At 42.8% G+C, this 19,295-nt stretch overlaps 1 protein-coding gene and 2 pseudogenes across 9 annotated transcripts in view; 2 read left to right on the top strand and 1 right to left on the bottom strand.

Moving 5' to 3' along the window:
* Nucleotides 1–10,058: 10,058 nt before the first annotated feature.
* Nucleotides 10,059–19,295, bottom strand: part of PHACTR4 (phosphatase and actin regulator 4) — a 50,289-nt gene continuing 41,052 nt past the window's right edge. For all 9 annotated transcript variants that reach the window (XM_075195826.1, XM_075195827.1, XM_075195829.1 and 6 more), the window contains 2 exons: nt 11,226–11,302; nt 10,059–11,096 (listed from right to left, as the gene is read on the bottom strand). In XM_075195826.1, coding sequence (XP_075051927.1) covers nt 11,081–11,096; nt 11,226–11,302 — 93 coding nt within the window. In that variant the 3' untranslated portion in view covers nt 10,059–11,080. The remainder of the gene's footprint in view (nt 11,097–11,225; nt 11,303–19,295) is intronic.
* On the top strand, nt 12,476–14,799 carry LOC142140596 (uncharacterized; annotated as a pseudogene).
* Nucleotides 12,728–12,826, top strand: LOC142142030 (U2 spliceosomal RNA; annotated as a pseudogene).

Here is a 19,295-nt window from a genome sequence, read left to right as displayed (position 1 = left end):
AATTATACATGGAATTGGACTGAATGTCAGCTATCGTTATAATAGTCATCTGGCACAATATTAGTAAGAATTATAGTTGTTACAATGTGGACATATATTAAAATCACTATAAGATATACAAATAGTATACAGTATGTCTGTTCAACTGAGAGATTACATAATGAGACAAGGAAATAAAAAAGTATTCTATTCCATGATTATGGCAAAATAATTAAAAGCAATGAACATGTGGTATTTGTGATTAGGTGACAAAGGATAGTGCAATAATAGGAACAATTCAGTGTGTGAACAGACACTGCTATCTTTACATAAGTTCTAACTTTCTGCTTGCCTGTTGCCATTCCAAAATCTTACTTAAATCAGCTGGGAATGCTTTTTCTCTCTACAGGCTCTACTGAGTGACTGGGGAGAAGTAGTGGTATATTATAGCGGCCCACTGATTTCATGTCTCCATATCTCTTTCAAATAAAAATAGCACAGACCCATGTCTGAGGGATAGTGTTTTAAAAGGTTATTATTCATGCATTTACCTTAAGAAAGTGGTCATTTATGTTCTGTAGACAATAGATAATATTTAAGTATTTATTTAATCATTTACATAAGGAATTTACTAGAAACTAGATGCATAAGACTCCAAACAACACTGGACAGCAGGACCGTCATGAGGATTTCAAGCCCTGAAACAGCAACTTCTTGGGGAACATGTTATAGCCACTGGCTCTTCCCACCAGTCAGGCCAGGCCAGGTTTCCAATCAGGCCAGGCTTTGTACTTCCTCCCTCTTTCCCCCTTGGGGCCTCTGCTCCTGCTAAAGGCAGGTCAGATACTTTGTATCTGCTGCCCACTTCTCTCGGCACCCCTGTTGGACAGTAATGTGATAACAAATTAGGAGTTGGTAACTTTATATTTATTTAACTTTGTAACTTTCTTTTCTGAACATATGGCTGAAATAGAAAGAAAGTGAAATTCTAGTAATATGTGCAATTTGAAGTTTTGTTGTAGAACAGATGCTGAACTAATCTATAAATGAAGTTAAGCTAATCATCCCTCCCACCATCATCATCATTTATTTATATAGCGCCACTGAATCCGCAGCGCTGTACAGCAATTAGTAAAACTCCAGGGGTCCTCTCACTGGTGACCAAATTCCATAAGGGTTCTTCTTAATGTATTTTCTAGGCTGCAGCGCCTGGAGAATTGTGCATTTGAACATGATGGAAGTTAGGCTCTGGGAATGCAATATTCAGAAGCCGTTGCTCAACTACAAGTAAGGTTTACATTTTGGAGTCAAGTGGTCTCCATTCTGTCTGCAGTTCTTTTTTTCTTCTGTTCACCGTGACACATTAGTGGTATACCTCCTTCCACTGCAGGAGAAAATTGCTACCTAAAATTGTAACGAACAGCCAGGCAGATGATCTTGTCTCGCGCTGATAAAGCGCACACAGTAATGTAGTCTTATTTGTCTATTGATTCAGTGACACCTGGCTTGATATAAGTTTCCAGTTATCTTTGCAGGGACTGCAATGTAAAGATTAATATATATACATTTCTCCATCTCTTGGGCTGAATTCGTAACAGTAGCAGCTGTAAAGGAATTTTAAATGGTGTTTATTGTATGCAAGCTTATGAACAACATTTTTTGAAAATTTTACTGGATAGTACTTAATTTTAAGACCATAAAAACAAAATTGTTGTTTCTTTAAAGGAATTAAACTTGCTTTACTATCTTCTTTTTTTAAAAATAATTATTATGACCCCACTCATTTATCGTCCTTTCTTAATAGTAGTCTATTCCATTGCTTATAGTTACTGCACACCACTGAACTCAGTGCTCCCATCCTGCACAGACTGATGCTTCCCTGTGGAATTCCTGTCTCCATCCTACAACTTGAGAAAAGAGAGAAGGGAAAACTATGGACTAATATCCATACAATTATTATAAAAATTACTATCATGGGTAAATGCCTTTATTAATTATATTTTATTAAAAACCATATCTCTATGAGTAATGGTTATGCCCTCTTTCGTTTAGAAGTGAAATATAAAATCAGAAAAAAGGAAAATAGTGAAATGAAAATAAAGTGTGTATTAAAAGGATCAACCACAGAATGAGTAGCAAGCAAAAATCAGGGATCTATAAATGGGCCAAATATAGTCAAATCCTAGGATTTCACTAGATATAAATGGGCCAGATATGAACTGCTTTAAGATCGCTATGTGGCTTGCCAGGAATTGCCTTATCTTGAAGCGGGAGAAGATGACCATCCAGGACTGTCGCAGGCTGATCCACAGCCTGCTAAGAGCCTATAACACCCTTGATAGTTCTGAGGAAGAAGATGACGATTGATTGTTATTGATTGTCTCCCTCTTCTCCTTCTCCCCCTATGTATATTTCTCATCACTAAAATGTTGGTTTGTGCTTCCCCTCCCCCCCCCCCTTGCAACCATTCCCCCATCACTGTTCGAAGTTTTATTGAAATGTCTTGCCTTCATTTATGCACCTTTCTTTTTCTGTGTCTGTCCTCAATAAAGCTTCAGACTCCTGACTTCCTCACCCTACCCCTCTCACCTACCTTCTCTTCTCATCCACTGTTTTTAGGAAATGTTATGATGTTTAAATTTGAATGGTTACTGCAGTACTTGTGTAGGATGTTATATCTTGTACTTTATGCCTGGTATTGTACTAAAATGTATGCATGATTATGTTTTATGGTGTATTGTATACACTTAAATGTAATGTATTGTATGTGTTTTTTATACTTTAATAAAGCTACTTTTTCAATGATCATAAAACTCACTTTTCAGAATTGGTGATGCTCATCCTAACCTTCTGCTTTCTTCATCGGCTCCTGCTGTTCATACTAGCATCTCCGGTCTCCCAATACACCTGGAAGGAAACTCATGACTCTTTCCTGGAGACCTCAACTCAAAGCATACAATAATAGATATAATCTATCAGCAACTTCCTGATGTTCAAGAGGAAAGGTTGGCTCTACCAAGAACATCAAAATCAAGGTGCCATCTATTAACATTGCTCCTTGTTTTAATGGGTCATACAAGTTATTAGAACGGTGAACCTATTAACAGTCTAATTTTGGTTTAAGTAACCCCTGGTTTATACTCCTAATGTTTTTTTTTATATTTCTTGTTTCAAACCAGTAGTAATCAATCATGATGTGCCCTAAGTAAAAATGAATAAATGATATTACAAGATATTCCATAGATTATATATTGCAAAGGTTTTGAAGCGTGGGTTAGAGTTTCTGACAGAGATCCTACTTGCCAACTTGTGAGTTCTCCCTTCCAGGACGAGAGATCTCACTGTGCAATTTCTGGGGTGTGGCCAAGCAGAACATATCATTTGGCCCCACCCTCTAAATGGACACAACCATTATAGCCTATCACAGCAGGGGGTGGGGCCAAGATTACATTAATTGTTGACTAATCCCTTCCCCTTACACTTAACTAACCGAACTGGCCAGGATCCGTGAGGTTGTCTTGCTTTCCCGAGGGTCCTCCCAGAAATTTTGGGAGTCTCCTGGACATTCCAGGAAAGTAAGCAATTATGAATACACTATATTAACAAAAGTATTCGAACACTTGTCCATTACTCCAATAGGTACTATAATGAAATTTTATGCAAATACATATACTGTAATATGGAGTTGGTCCTCCTTTTGCAACGATAACAGCTGCCACTCTTCTTGGAAGGATTTCCTCAAGATGTTGGGAGTGTTTTTGTGAGAATTAGTGCCCATTCATTTTGAAGAGCATTTATGAGGTCAGGCACTGATGTTGAACGAGAATACCTGGCTCACAATCTCCGTTCCAGTTCATCCCAAAGATGTTTGATGGGCTTGAGGTCAGGGCTCAGTGCGGGCCAGTCAAGTTCATGTCTTTGAAGTCCTTGTTTTTTCCACTGGGGCACAGTCACGTTGGAAATGAGAAGGGCCTTCCCCAGACTGTTGGCCACAAAGTTGGAACCATAACATTGTCCAAAATGACTTGGTATGCTGAAGCATTAGAATTGCCCTTCACTGAAGATAAGGGGCCTAGCCCAAACCTCATACAATTATCTCTCCTCCACCAAACTTCACAGTTGGCATAATGCAGTCAGGCAGGTAAAGTTCTCGCGGCATCCACCAAACCCAGACTCGTCCATCTGCCTGCCAACAGAGAAGCATGATTCGTCACTCCACAGAACACATTTCCACTGCTCCACCATCCAGTGTTATTGTGCTTTACGCCCCTTCATCTGACACTTGGCATTAGTCTTGTTGATGGACGGCTTGCATGCAGCAGTTCGACCATGGAAACCCATTCCATTAAACTCCCGCCGCACAGTTTTTGTGCGTACATTAATACCAGTGGTAGTTCGGAACTCTTCAGCTATGGAATCAGCAGAGCGTTGGCGATTTTTACGCACCATGCGCCATAGCAGCCATTGACCCCGTTCTGTTTTATGTTGTAATCTGCTTCATGGCTGAGTTGCTTAACGGTTCTACTTTCTAATAATATCACTTACAGATGACGGTGGAATATCCAGAATGGATGAATTTTTACGAACTGTCTTATTATAAAGGTGGCATCCTATCACAGTACCAAGTTTGAAGGCACTGAGTTCTTCAGTACGACACATTTTGTATCACAAATGTTTGCAAATGGAGACTGCATGACTTGGTGCTTGATTTTATAAACATATGGCAACGGGTCTGATTGAAATACCTCAATTCAATAATTAACAGGTGTGGCCAAATACTTTTATCCATATAGTGTAAATTCCTCCTTAACACTAAGAAGTTCCATATACATTATTCACTAAAACAAGGTAAAAAATCCATGGAGGTCATCCAAAAGAAGGGGGGGGTAATGTAACATGGTGCTTTTGGTGAAAATTTTTTAAGGCCATCCTCACTCCTGGTTCTTCATAGGTGTGTGTCGCTGCCTTTTATCCCCCCTTATCACAAGTGTCTGCTCATTGGTGTTGAATCCCGGAATATTGGATCCTAATTCCCCTGCCTTTATAGCGATTACTCAAAATGAAAAATATTTTGTGCCTATAGTACTAATCTCTGCTCCGTGACATAATAGCTCCCTCATCTATCTGCTCTCCTCAGTGGCAGGTTCTCCTCCAAGATATTCTATGCTTAGTTCGCTCTCTGTACTTGTAATTATCTGTATTGCCGTTAGCCAATAATAGCTTGGGACGAGTTTTAATTTGCTCCGCACCTACCACCGAAGAGGGCGGGGGTACTAGGCATCGGGGCCCACTGGGGAATTCACCGCGCCCCTGGCGGACCAGTCCAACACTGATAGCATCCTAATAAATGTATTTTTATTTTTTATTTCATGACTTTGTTGGCATACATATTAAAATTTGTAGCTTTTAGATTTTGTTAAAACAGCAAAATAAAATTAAAAATATGTAAAAAAAAAGAAAAGGGAGACAATATTGTGAAAAAAGAAACGTCTGCAATTGATAATCCAATTGTAATACGTTTATCTAAGAGAATCTAATAATCATCTAATATTACCTATAAGGTTTTATTCTCCAAGGATCATTGCAACTTAATATGTGTGCTTACACCATAAAAGATTTATGCATACAGTTATCAGTATGATTGTGTCTTATTGTCAGGACTCCTAACTAAATATTTCATTAGCAGGAAAGCACTTTAAAAGGAAGAAAGCCGTTTGTTTTCCTATTTAGTGCCTCTGTTCTACTGCATATTAGTAACAAAAGTAACTTCTTTTTTTTTTTGGTTACTTTTAGAAAACTGCTACTTTACATCCTTAAGTTTTTACAAATGTTAAGAGAGCACAGCCATATTTGTTAGCAAGGAAGCATTGAGGGTATGTCATTGAACAGATTAAAATTTTGAAGAATATACAAGTGAAATTGGATTCTTAATCACCCACCCTTATATTGATGAATGTTTATATTGTTCCTAGGAATTTAATTGCGCATATCGATGAACCTATCTGTTGAATATTTTGTGTCCAAAGGATTCAAATTTAGTCAGAGGCGCCTGTTGATATATTAAATCATCAGCAAGGCATTACTAATGCAAGTTATTTCATATGTAGCTCATTGCTTTAATTAGCAATACTCTTTGCTAATCAAGGCAATAACATTATATTTCTTCCACATAAGCGTGTTTAGGGGGATATGACTGAAAAATTACAATTATATTCTTAGACACCTGTCTTCATATCAATGTGTATGCTATTCATACTTGTTTCACCAATGAGTTTGTGTGGTTCACCAGACCTCTATTGCCTAATATTCAGAGCAGTTATCTTCAAACTTTTTACCTGCCAGCAAGACTTGTAACAGGGTAAATGATGACCTCATGTGCTCACTCAGAAAATGGGTCAAGGTCCCTGCTGATAAATTTCAAACCCATTCAAGTATGCCAGTAACGCAGCCTTATATAACTTAAATTGGAAAGTGCTAGACCCCCCTGAAGCTTTAGATATGCAGTGTATTCATTTTAATTTTTCTCCTAAACCAGAGGAAATATATATAATATTTATGTTCTGGGAGACATGTGACAGGATGGACCGCCTATGCCACCCTGGCTGTTGTTGCTGGGAACCGGCTGGGCTTACTTTGCCACCGTCCCCTTTTGTTATTTCAAATACGCTCCTCCTGCCGCAGTGGGAGGGGCCTGCTGCCACCACTGAGCTCCTTCTATGGCACTCAGAATCACATTCCTTCTGGGTAACTGATGCTGCTAATGTACCCGGGCTGATACCCCTGACCTCTCACTATAGATCAGGGTTGCTGTGGATGGATCCCCCTGGCCTATCACACTAACCAGGGCTGCATGGGTAGCAGGCAGAGCGGTGGTACTGGAAAAGCTTGGGTCCAAACCTCAGACAGCCAGAGAATGGATTAGATTTAGGGTCTAATCTACAGGTCACAGGATTACAGCAATATTGAAGATGTTTTCAAGCAGGTCTTGAAGCAAGATTTTTATTTGCTCTCACTGGTTAAACGTCCCAGTGATCAGGTCAGTTGAAATTAAAAAAATACATTACATGCTCACACAGCTCACCTTTTATACAGTTCTGACATAACTCCTAGCAGAGGTAAGCCAGCCCCCTTGAACCTAGCTGGCTCCAAACCGTCTAGAATATTCCCTCAGATCTCAGGATGTAATCTAATTTTGCATCTAAAACAATTTAACTTCCACATCCCCCCCTTGAGATGTTCTGTCTCCATTGTTTAGAGTTCCTGTCTGTCTAACAGGACCTGCATTCAGGTAACAAATGAACAGGGGGCCAAGTGTTGGTCACTCACATTGAATAGACTTAATTAGCCTTAATGAGGACACATCCTCTAGACTATACAACAGACTTACAAATGCTTATCAGAAATCAAACATATACCTTAGACATGAATGCACCAAGATATGCAAAAGGCTTTCAAAACAGACTTATTATCGTATCAGGTATACATCAGAAATAAGACAGAAAAAAAACTGATTTTCTAACCTGGTCTCAGAAATAACGATTTCCTATCTCACAATATCAAAAATAAGTGCACATGCAATTATATAGATAAGTGCCCTGCGCTATGTCCTTTAAATAAATTTATACCAAAATTTATCACTGATCCAGTCACGATATATATATCAGTATGTGTGATGTATATATCAGTATGTGTTGTAAAGGGTATAGGAAGTTAGGCTGAATTATCATCTAAATTAATTTGACCTTCCTAGACATGGTAAGAAGAAGTCTATTGCAGGTGTGAGTCTTCGATTTTAAATAGACAAAAACCATCAACATCCTGCAACAAATTATCAAGCTGGTCATTCGCATTGCCAGAGAGGTGCATATTAGCAGCATATGAGGCAATAGTATCAACAATATGTGATCTTCAAAGGCAAGCTAAGGGTTCAATTACCAGTGTGAATGACACATATGACACATCTGGGACCCAGTCCAAAACTCCTCATGACCTCCCCACAAGTATGTCCACTCCACTAAGTCAAAGGCCCCCGCTGCATCAAGAGTTACCTCATCATCCATGTTGTGCGACATCTGAAGACTGGAATATAGGCATTTTAAGGTAAAAGTTGTGAATCTACTGGGTATAAATTCCATCTGCACTAGGTGGAACACACTTTTATTTTACATTTACCTGGGTGAGGTGCATTTGTACTGCATATAATTGGAAACACAGATTTGTAAAGCGGTATAGAGTACTGATCTTAACCTAACTGAAAAACTGCAAGTAGTTCATTAAAAAAAAAATAAAAAAAATTAAAGTTGAAGTAGCTCTACAATAATGAATGGGTAAAATGATCTTCAAGATGATTTGCAGAATTAACAATATTTTTTGTTGAAATCACATGGCTACCAGTTAATAAGTTTTAAATTCTACATTATTTTTCAAGCAAAAATACAGAAGTTGGATCCATGTGTTTATTGAAACATAGCTTGCCTATTAGGAGGACAAATTTGGTGTTGGTGCTCTTATTCACTTTTTCTGGTCTGTAGTCCCAAATATTGTCTCTACTATGGCATGTTTATGAGATTTCATGTGAAATGCCTTCTGAGGAAAGTGTGAGACACACAGAAACACGTCAAGGATTTAAGAGTGAAAATGTATCTATACAAAGATTTAATCTAAATCATAGTGAATACGTTTGGCTCTGATCCACCTCTGGTTGATAATTCAGTGTGTGAAGATATTGTAGAAGAATTATTTGAGATCCATTTATCCAGCAGCTGAGACTCTGCTGGTAAATATAGCTCAAATATCCCATCCGCACGGCTGAGCGCTGCAGTCTTTGAATCAACACTGTGCCGGCTGACTCTGTATGGATAGTAGTGTGCCAGATATGAAGAGACTGAGTAACTTCTGTTTAAGGTTATTTCTACAGTATATCATCTTTTTGCCTTGCATAGGCTAAGATACATCTAACATTCGGTTAGAGTGATTATCGTGTGATGGAGAGACTGTCTGCTGGCTATCCTTTACCTGCACCTAGTTAGTGTGCTTATATACTTTTACATTCACACTTGCATTTCTTTGAGCCCAATTTATATCTGTGCTTCCAAAAAACAGACTGTTTGTAACAGGTGGATGTAAGAAAGCTTCCTAACCAAAAATACCCCCAAAAAACATTTGCTATACAAAACAATCTATTGTTGATAACTACATTAAAAACTTTCATATATATCCACAACAATAGATTGTGTATTAGACTGATTTATTTTATTTTTTTGGTTCATTTCAATAGTGACCAGATGCTGATGTTTTAATCGTGATCGCAATTGCATTTCTTGTTATGTGTTTAGTGCACAATTTTTTTTAGATGTTTTTATAATAAATTCTTAAACTTTTTTTGTGTGTATCAAATACAATTTTTATGTTAGGTAATCAGCTGTTGTCTTGCAGGCCTGTGTAAACTTACTTCTTCAATCACTGAGTGGCGCTCCGGTGTATTATTGATACAACTGTTTTTTCTGTTATATTATATTTCAATTTAGCCATGGGTGTAGAACATTATTTGAAGATTTCATGTGATCATGCGTTTTCTTCTCCATTTACCGTCATCCAATGCCAAAGTGAAGAAATCTCTGCTTATACATATTTTTTTTCTTAGTGAATAAGTTAATTCTCAATCTGTTGGGAGTCTCCCAACAGGCCTTCTTTCAATGACTGAATAAGCAAGATTAAATGGCAAGGTAGAAATGGAAGAACTTGCAATATGCCTCCTCCTTTCACTGCCATTACATTAGGTACTCATTACAGGCTTGTTTTCTACACTACAGGTTAGCTATGCTTTACTACTCTGGAACAACCACTTATCAAAATCTCTGCTTTATATATCCACCATGGCTGCAAATGACCCATTTGTCCAGTATTCCTTTTTTATAGTCTACTTATTCACTTAATATTTCTTCCCTTTTCTGTCTCTGCACTTCTCCTTGTTCAGCTTATATCCTCATTTCTTCAGGTAGTCCTTTCTTACCTTCCTGATTTGTAGTTCTGTTATCAGTTTCATCTATGTCTAAAAAAAAACAAGGACACTGAAATGCTGATTTTCTTTGCCTAAAATATTTTTTTTTAATTTTCATTATTAAAATTCAGTTCCAGACAAACTGATATACAGACATTGATCCAATCCAAGTATACATATATATACAAAACATACACATTCAGAAAAAAAAAAAAAGTTCCAGTTGCAAGTTCTCTATTGCAGAGACATTATGGTACATATATATACATAAAATATCCCTCTGAAAACATTACCAAAGCACATGAACAGATAACATTAAGGCATATAGTGTTTTATTTGTATTAACCCCCGTGAATCATCATCCTACTTTCCACCAATTTAATGCGCCTCTAACCTGAGAAGTCAATCATGATGTTTAAAAAATATAGGCAAGTAGTATGATAGGGTAATAAGAAGTGGTTATCGTTACTTTGTGAGAAGAATAAAAACAAAAACAAAACTTAAGTGATTATGTGAAATACTGGCTCAAAAGTCATGTCCAAATTTAGAAAACAGTAGTCTCATCTAAACCTATACATGGAACAAATGATCCAGCAGATACAGGGGACAGTATTAGGTCAGTAGCCATATAATGTTCTGTGTATTAAAGATAAAACACACACTATCTACCAATCATCCCTGAGAGACACTGACAATACAATGGAAGACCTTCGCACACACATAATGAAAACTATTCAGTGGAAGAGAAAGCACTGCATGGGTCCCCAGATTCAAAATATAACAGGAGAAAAATAAAAAAGAAAGAAGGAAAAAACAAAACAGGGCCAGCCCGAGACTCATGTACAGCTGCATTAAGGCACCTTGTGCTGACAGTGGTTAGTGGTGGTTCAGCACTAAATGAAGGAGAATTTCTTGCTCGACCCCACCATGCAAGTAGTGATAGCTTGTGATCCCTATTTTCATCACAACTGCCTATCTGGTATTACCCTTCAATGCCATCACAACCATTGCAGTTGTAGATGTGAGGGTAGGCTTGTGATTGGCACAACGTGTATGCAGGTAAGTGCTTCTTGCGCTGACAATTCTCCCTTAAGTGATCGATTAAGGTCGATGAAATCTGTGAATAAAAATTATTTTAGGTTACATATCACTTCGTAGCAGGTTAGATTTAGTTTGCTGAAGGTCACATCAGAAAATCAGCATATAGGATATAATGCATGAGGGTTGGACTCAATAGACGACTGACCGTGTGTAGTGCTTGCTTTCGTCATGTACAGCCATCTCTGTGCTCTTGAAGTCATTAAGTTCTTTGCGGATTGCCGCCTACAAGCACAACAAAAGAAGAAATGACTGCCAGTCGCTCACATGGTCATTGGAGAAGCAGAACAGTACTAATAAGGAGTAAAATGACTGTACAGTGATCCAGGAGACTGTGCAATCTAACAGTATAACATACCTAGAAATGTGACCTATTTAGCCTGGAACACATTGTTCAGCTCACACCATCCCCCCCACCAATATCCAAATTGTATTTTCCTTATGGAATTAGAGTGAACCAGTATAGACTCATGTTGCAAAGAAGCAGCGACAAGACTGGGGCATTACCCGATTAATATTTATAAGATATTGAGTTACTGGTGATTAATAGCTGCATATAACAAGGGTAAGCTTGTATTACAGATATATGTGCAATGTTTACTTCTATGCTGCTACCCCTGTATCCGCACAGAAAAGCAGTGGACCAGGAAAGGCAGTATTTCTAGTGCTGGGTGAGTAGAAAGCAATGACTTTTTATTCCCTACCCATCTATAATGTAAAAAGATGGCACTCAGGAGGAGGAATAGTTAAATTCTGGCACTGCCACCCACAGCACCTGGTTCCTGTGCACCAGGCAGGAATGGTACAAGTGAGGCAGAACAAGGAGTTTAGTCCTTCCCCACTTTCTCTGGAAGTCTTGGTGTTATCCTCATTGAAAGGTCTATAAAGTGGGAGAGACTGTGTCTACTAAGACCCCAAAGTGTCTACACAGTGCCCCTGTGTTAGAGCATGCACTAACATGAGATTAGATATTGTAGATATTTATTGTTATTGCATGTAAAAATATGCTATACAATATATGTGTTAAAAAAGAGCTACAACAAAAACATTTTTAAATAAAACTATATATTTGTAATAAAATATACATATTTTGTAACATTTGTAAAATACATTTAGGGATATATTTGAGAGGTTGCAATAACTGCATAATGTAAAATGAGCCACAATGTCACTACTAGTTTTCTCTTATTTTTTCTAATTTTGTGTTTATTAGAACAGGTATTTTGCAGAAATCTCACTATAGAGACTGGTCATTTACTGTTTTGCAAAGTTAAAAATATATATCAAAACATGAAAATGAATGCCAAGCATTTGGGTAAAATGTAATAATGGAAACAAATGTTATCTTGCACACTCATCAGGCATATCTGCTGCTATGTGCTGCTGGTGATTATCAGCATGAACTTTACAAAACGAAAAACAGCATCCAACCCAAAACTTGTGTCTAATGTGTTTGAAGTGATCATCTTCATTGACAAATATTGCATTGGTACAAATGACATGGTTAGAGAAATATATACTGGGTATCATCTCACTAATCTAAACATAGCTGAATTATTTATTAAAACAAAAACATCACAAAACAAATTGTGTGAAGCTCAACTTCAGCTTAATTAGCGCAAGTCATGTATTTGTCTACCCTTCGTTGTCTACGCTTCTCGACCTTTTGGATAAGATCAAGTGTAGTATCTGTTCTTATCAGTTTACCAACTACCCGGTGGAGGTTATGGTGATTGTGGCTCATCCGATAGCGCAATCTAACATCGGTGAGGGGCTGATGTAGACTTTGCTGCATGGTGCACTTGTCTCTCTCCTGCCCAAAACCCAGAGGACAGAACCTGATTGGGGCTCATCAATGGCACAATCTAACCCTGGTGAGGAACTGTTTGAGACTTGTGTTACCCGATCAAAGCCGGCCAGGAGCAAGAAGACGACTACGAGGAAGATTGACTCCGGGTAAGAAGCGCTGCTGATCTCTGCCTGCCGGGAAGACGACGCCAGGAGCAACTCCAGCTGAAGAAGCCTTCCTCTCCTCGGGATCTGCTCCAGCGGAAGAAGCGCCTCCTCTTCAGCGGAAGCCCCTGCTCCTCTCTGCCCAGCGGGAGGATACCTGCACTGCTCCTTCCACCCCGGAAGATCGCCCTCCAGACCAGCCTCTCTGCCCCAGGAAGATGGCCTCAGCTGCTGCAGCTCCTGCCTCCACCCCTGCTCCTGCCCCTGGGAAGAAGGGAGGAAAGACCACCGCACCAAAGCCTCTCCCCGTGGCCAGAACCTCTGCCTCCACTGCCCCTGCTACTGCTGGACAAGGGAAGCCCAGCCAGGACACCCCCCAGAAGACTCCCACTCTGGAACCCTGGATGAGGCAGACAGTCGTCCTGAAGTTGAAGGAGGTGGAATGAAGGGTCCCGGACATGACGGCAGAGACTTTCGGGAAGATGATCCTCGACCAGGGCTTCTAAAAGGCTGAAACTCTCTGCGTGCAGAACTACCTGAAGAGGATCTGGTACATCACCTTCGCCTCCATTGCCATCTGTAAGAGGTACTGGGAGGCAGTGAAGACTGCGAGACCGGAGTCTCCCTTCTCCCGCTTCGTGGGGAACTGCCCCATCCAGAGAGAGGAGAGAAGAGTCACGGTCTCCATGAGAAATCCTCACACCCCTGGTAAAGAAATCGCTACCTTCCTGAGCCGCTTCTGCTCCGTGGTCAAGGACACCTCCAAGATCCTGGATGCCAACGGTTTCTGGACAGGCAAGTGGTCCATCATTATCAGACTGAGGAAAGACAACTCTACAACCGACGGTCTCCAACACCTGCCATCATGCTTCGCCCTGGGAGGCTCTGCCGGCCTTCTCCACTATACCGATCAGCCGAGGAACTGCAGGAAGTGCGGGGAAGCTGACCACATGGCGAGAAGCTGCAAAGTCTCAGCCTGCAGGAACTGCAAGGTGGCGGGGCACGAGACCAAGAACTGCCCACGACAACGGTCCTGCATCCTCTGTGGCCTGGCCAGCCACGTCTACAGGGACTGCCCCCAGAGAGCAAGATCCTATGCTGCAGCTGCCGGGAATGGACTGTCGGAAGGCGGACCTGCCCCTGCCCTGCAGCCCAAGCCAGCCCAGAGGAAGCAACAGAAGCCCATACCGCAGCCACGAGTGTGTAAGAACGCTTCCACCCCTTCTCTTCCCACCCCCCTTCCAACCTCCCTCCCCCCTCCTACCCTCCCTACCCCTGTTGTGACAGCACCTCCCTCCTGTCCCGCTGTCACAACACCCCCTTCCTCCCCATCCTGCTCCCGCCCTCTTCCTACCTTCACCCCTCCCCCTGTCGCCACCCTCCCCCCTCTCTCTCCTGTAGTAGCACTAACCCTCTCCACCGCTACTGCAGATCCCTCCCTTTCCCTGAAAGATTTTCCCCCTCTTGTCTCTGCAGGTAAAGAGAACAAGCTAAGAAGGAAGCGGAAAGAGCTAGACAGCCCAGCTGGCAACTCTGACCCTTCCAAGAAAAAGGTGGTCGAGCTCGAAGAGGACCCCCTCCCGGCAGAGGAGGCCCTGGAAGAGATGGTGGATGAGTTGCTGGATTTCGAGCAGGAGGAGGAAGGGGAGGAATTCCTGCAGCTGCCGCACATATGCCTCTTCGACCAGCTTGAAGAGCGAGGTCTGCTCCCACCCCAGGGGGACACGGGCAGACCGGACCAAGTCCCACCGAACGAGGAGGGTAACTAATGGGTAACTAATGTATTGACTGTGCTAACTCTCTTTTCTCCCAACTAATGGCTCATTTTTCTCTTTTTACCATTAATGTGAGGAGTGTGAATGATAAGATTAGACGTCAGTCTGTGTTTACCTTTCTTGACAGTCAGAAATGTGATGTTTACATGTTGCAGGAATGTTCTTTGCCTTTCTCTAGTTCCTACAGGCATCTGGGTAGGCAGTGGTCTCACGGGCCTTCCTATTGGTCTGGGGGGGGGGGTGCCTGTAAGTCTGCAGGGGTCGCTATTCTTATCAGGGGAAGCCTCTTCACACTAGATTCCGTTCAGGAGTTTGTCTGCGGCAGGTTGCTCATCGTAGATGGCTCCTGGGCGGGTGAGCCTATCCGGCTTATCTGTGTGTATGCATCCCCGGGTAAGAATGAGCTTTTGGAGCTTTTCCAGACCCTGCGGGCCCAGCTCGCAACCACCAGGGCGGTAGTGATGGCTGGGGACTTTAACTGTCCTATAGAGCAAAACGGAAGGAGTTCTAACAATAATGCTAAACTTGATGTTTCTTCCAGGTTGTTGCAGGAGATGGTAGCCGAAGCATCCTTGCGGGATGCAGTGGGATCCATGGGGGCCGGCTCTGTGAATTATACTTGGAGCCGCCCCAATGGCTCAGTGCGTTCCCGGATTGACTTTGTGTTTACCTCGAGAGCGGTAAGACAAAACAGGCATGTCATGGTTCCCTGCTTCTTTTCTGATCATAGGGCCATTCTCTTTGAGGGTGTTCTGGGCCACGGTTTTCCTCCCGGTCCGGGCTCCTGGAAGTTGAACTGTGCTCTGCTGGAACGAGAGGAGGTGATGGTTGAGCTGAGGGATGCCTATGTAATGTGGAAAAATGACAAAATGTATTTTGATTGTATGTATAACTGATGGGAGTACGTGAAGTGCAAGTTTCGCAGTTTCTTTCAGGCTAAGGGCCGACAACAGGCGTGTGAGAGGAAGAGAAACTTCAGGAGGCTTCAGAGTCAGCTGCAGTCCCTGCTGGATCTCCAACTTTGCGGCTGGGACGTGAAGGATGATCTGGCTGAGGCCAAGGGGGGCCTGAAAAGGCACTTCGAGGAGGAGTCCAGACGCATCGTCTTCCGTTCCAAGGTTTTCAGAAAACTCCACTCCGGCCACACGCCCCTGACTGAACTGCGGGACGAGACTGGCACCCCCAGGAAGGGGAATGAGGGCGTCATGGGAGTCGTCACAGACTACTACAGCAAACTCTACTCCCCTAAGACTACAGACGACAACGCGGCTGAATCGTTCCTGTCAGGTATCACTAACCCTATTGATCCTACAGGTAGATCAGCCATGGACGCCCCCCTCACCTTGGGGGAGCTGCACTCTGCCGCTAAATCCTTTAGGCCGGTCAGGACCCCAGGCAGTGATGGCCTCCCAGCGGAGCTCTATGTAGCGCTGTGGGACCTCATTGGCCCGGACCTGCTAGAGCTGTATGAGGAGATGGTGGTGGAGGGCAGAGAGGGCTCGATTATGATTTTGTATAAGCGCAAGGGAGAGAGATGCAACCTCAAAAATTGGAGGCCCATCTCCCTCCTGAACGTGGACTACAAGATCCTGGCCAAGGTACTAGCCAACAGGCTAAAGGTTGTCATTGGGCGAATTGTTCATCCTGACCAGACTTGTGACATTCCAGGACGCAGGATTGCAGACAGCCTTGCGCTGCTGAGGGACACGGTTCATTACATCAAAGACCACCATGCACATGTGGCCCTGGTCAGTCTTGATTAGGAGAAGGCCTTTGATCGTGTTTCTCATGGTTTTATGCGTAAAGGTCTGTGCAGGTTTGGATTTGGTGATATGTTTTGTTCTTATGTTAACCTGATGTACCTTGATATTTACAGCTCGGTGTTGGTGAACGGCTGGAAGACTGACCCCTTTTCTGTGCTGTCTGGGGTCAGAGAAGGCTGCCCTCTTTCACCTCTTCTTTTTGTCTGTTGTATAGAGCTCTTCGCGATGTCCATCAGGCGGAATCCAGAGATCAGAGGCATCGCCGCACCGGGTCCAGACCGTCTAGAGGCCAAGTGTTCGCTCTACATGGACGACGTCACACTCTTCTGCGCTGATCAGCGTTCGGTGGCAGCACTCGTCCAGACCTGCGAGAACTTCGGCCGAGCTTCAGGGGCAAAGGTCAACTGCAGGAAGTCAGAGGCGATGCTGTTCGGTCAGTGGCACCTGTCATCCCCCGCTGCATTCCCCTTCACAATCAAGCCGGAATTAATCAAAATCCTTGGAGTTTGGTTTGGTGGAGAGGAGGCGGCCCTGAAGTGCTGGGAAGAGAGACTGGCGACAGTCAGACAAAAGATTGGATTGTGGAGCCTCAGAGACCTTACCATCGAATGGAAAGCACTGGTGCTGCACAACGGGATTCTTTCCGTTCTGCAGTACACGGCCCAAGCTTGGCCACCTCTTGCTGCCGTCTTTAAGACCATCACGAGGACAGTCTTTCACTTCATCTGGGGCTCCAAAATGGACAGAGTGAAGCAGTCAGTGATGTACAAGGAGCCCCACAAAGGTGGGAAAGGGATCCCCGATATCCCCACTATGCTGCGGGCCTTCTTTGTTTGCAACTGCATCCGCAGAACACTCCTTGAAAAGAACATTTGCTCTGCTGGGAAGTCCATGTCCCGCTTTTTCCTTCTGCCTCTTTGGAGGAACCTTGGTTGGGACAAGTGGGACAGCTCCTTCCCTTACAACTGGACTACACCTTGGTTTTACCTGGATGTTGGACAATTTGTGAGGGAGCACCATTTGGAGGGACTTAAACCAGACTTGTGGAAACCCAAAACTATCCACAAGCTCATGAGAGCAAAGGACGTTATGGAGTCTGTTCCAGGGCTACCTGTGGCTACGGCCAAACACGTCTGGGAGAATGTGGCCTCTAAGAGGTTGACTAATAGACATAAGTACATTGCATGGATAGCCATACAGGGTGGTCTGCCTCTCAGGACATTCATGCACTCCCTGAACCTGTGCAGATATGTTCACTGCCCCTTTTGTATCACCAGAAGGGAGACTGCTCAGCATGTCTTTTGGGACTACCCCACTGCACAGGCATTGTTGGATGCCCTGGAACATGAACTTAAGGACAATGTGCCCAGGACTTGCCTTTCATACTATTCGGTATTTTATGGATTATTTCCTGGGACACATCGTTGGGGCAATCCAGGAGGTCTGGCGCCTTATGAACTGTTTTAAGGACGCTATGTTGTTTGCCAGGAATCGCCTCATCTTGAAGCGGGAGAAGATGACCATCCAGGACTGTCGCAGGCTGATCCACAGCCTGCTAAGAGACTGTAACACCCTTGACAGTCCTGAGGAAGATGAAGACGACGATTAATTGTAATCGATTGTTGTCTCCCTCTTCTCCTTCTCCCCATTGTGTCTATTTTTCAATAAAAACTTTGGTTTGTGCTTCCCCTCCTTTCCCCCCTCCAACTCAGTCCCCTTTCACAGCTTGAAGTATTATTGAATGGCATGTCTATTTATGCACCCTTCCCTTTGTGTCTATCCTCAATAAAAACTTTTTACTTGTGACTCCCCCCACCCTACCCCTCTCACATCCAATGTAATTTTATTGTACTGTGATATGGTTTAAAGTTTGAATGGTTAGTGCAGTACTTGATGTATATAGTGTAGGATGTTATGTGTTGTACTTTATGCCCTGTATTGTACTAAAATGTATGCATGATTAGGTCTTATGGTGTACTGTGTACACTTGAATGAAACGTATGACCTGTGTTTTTTGTACTTTATACATAATAAAGCTACATTTTCAATCAAAAAATTTATCTACCCATTCTTCTCGGCCTTTTGGCTAAGATCAAGTGTAGTTCCTGTCCTAGAAGGGGTGAGCGGAAACGCCCTGGAAGGGATGGGTCTCCTTGGTCTGATGCCAGAAGGCCGGTGGTGACTTGGCGGCTCGAGGTGTCTGTGCCTCTGGGGGACAGGGTCTGGAGGTGACCTGAAAATGCACGGGTGGCGGTGGCCCCACGATCACGTGTAGAGAGTAAGGCACAGAGCACAATACACAAAGAGCGAACCCTGCACCACATTTTATTTCATGGTCCCGGCCTTATGGCTGGGCCAGAATAATTTTTACACCCTCCGGCCATCAGGCTGGGGCTTATGGGCACTTTTTTATTTTTCTTCTAGAACATATAGCACTTATGCACTTTTTTGCACGAATTTCATTTGAGTGATTTTCGTTTGCACGTTTTGGGTTTGGGTTTGACCCTAAGTGGAACCCCTCTCCCTCAGTTATCTGAGACTCTCTCCTTATGGGGAGAGTTGAAGAACCAGTCCCCCAGGGAAAGCGTCGGCCAACCTCGGGGTAAAGGGGACTGCTTGAGTCTTGCGGCGGAGGCAGCCCTGAAGTCCCTTGCTCCCAAAGGGGCCTTTTGGCTCAGAGAGTCGGGGGATGTAAAGTGGCACCCTCTAGCGTCGGCGAAGGGGTGT

This window comes from Mixophyes fleayi, chromosome 2, assembly GCF_038048845.1.
Source record: "Mixophyes fleayi isolate aMixFle1 chromosome 2, aMixFle1.hap1, whole genome shotgun sequence".
Lineage (NCBI taxonomy): Eukaryota > Metazoa > Chordata > Amphibia > Anura > Limnodynastidae > Mixophyes > Mixophyes fleayi.
The sequence above is the reverse complement of the archived record's forward strand: the minus strand, read 5'-3'. Positions and strand labels throughout refer to the sequence as shown.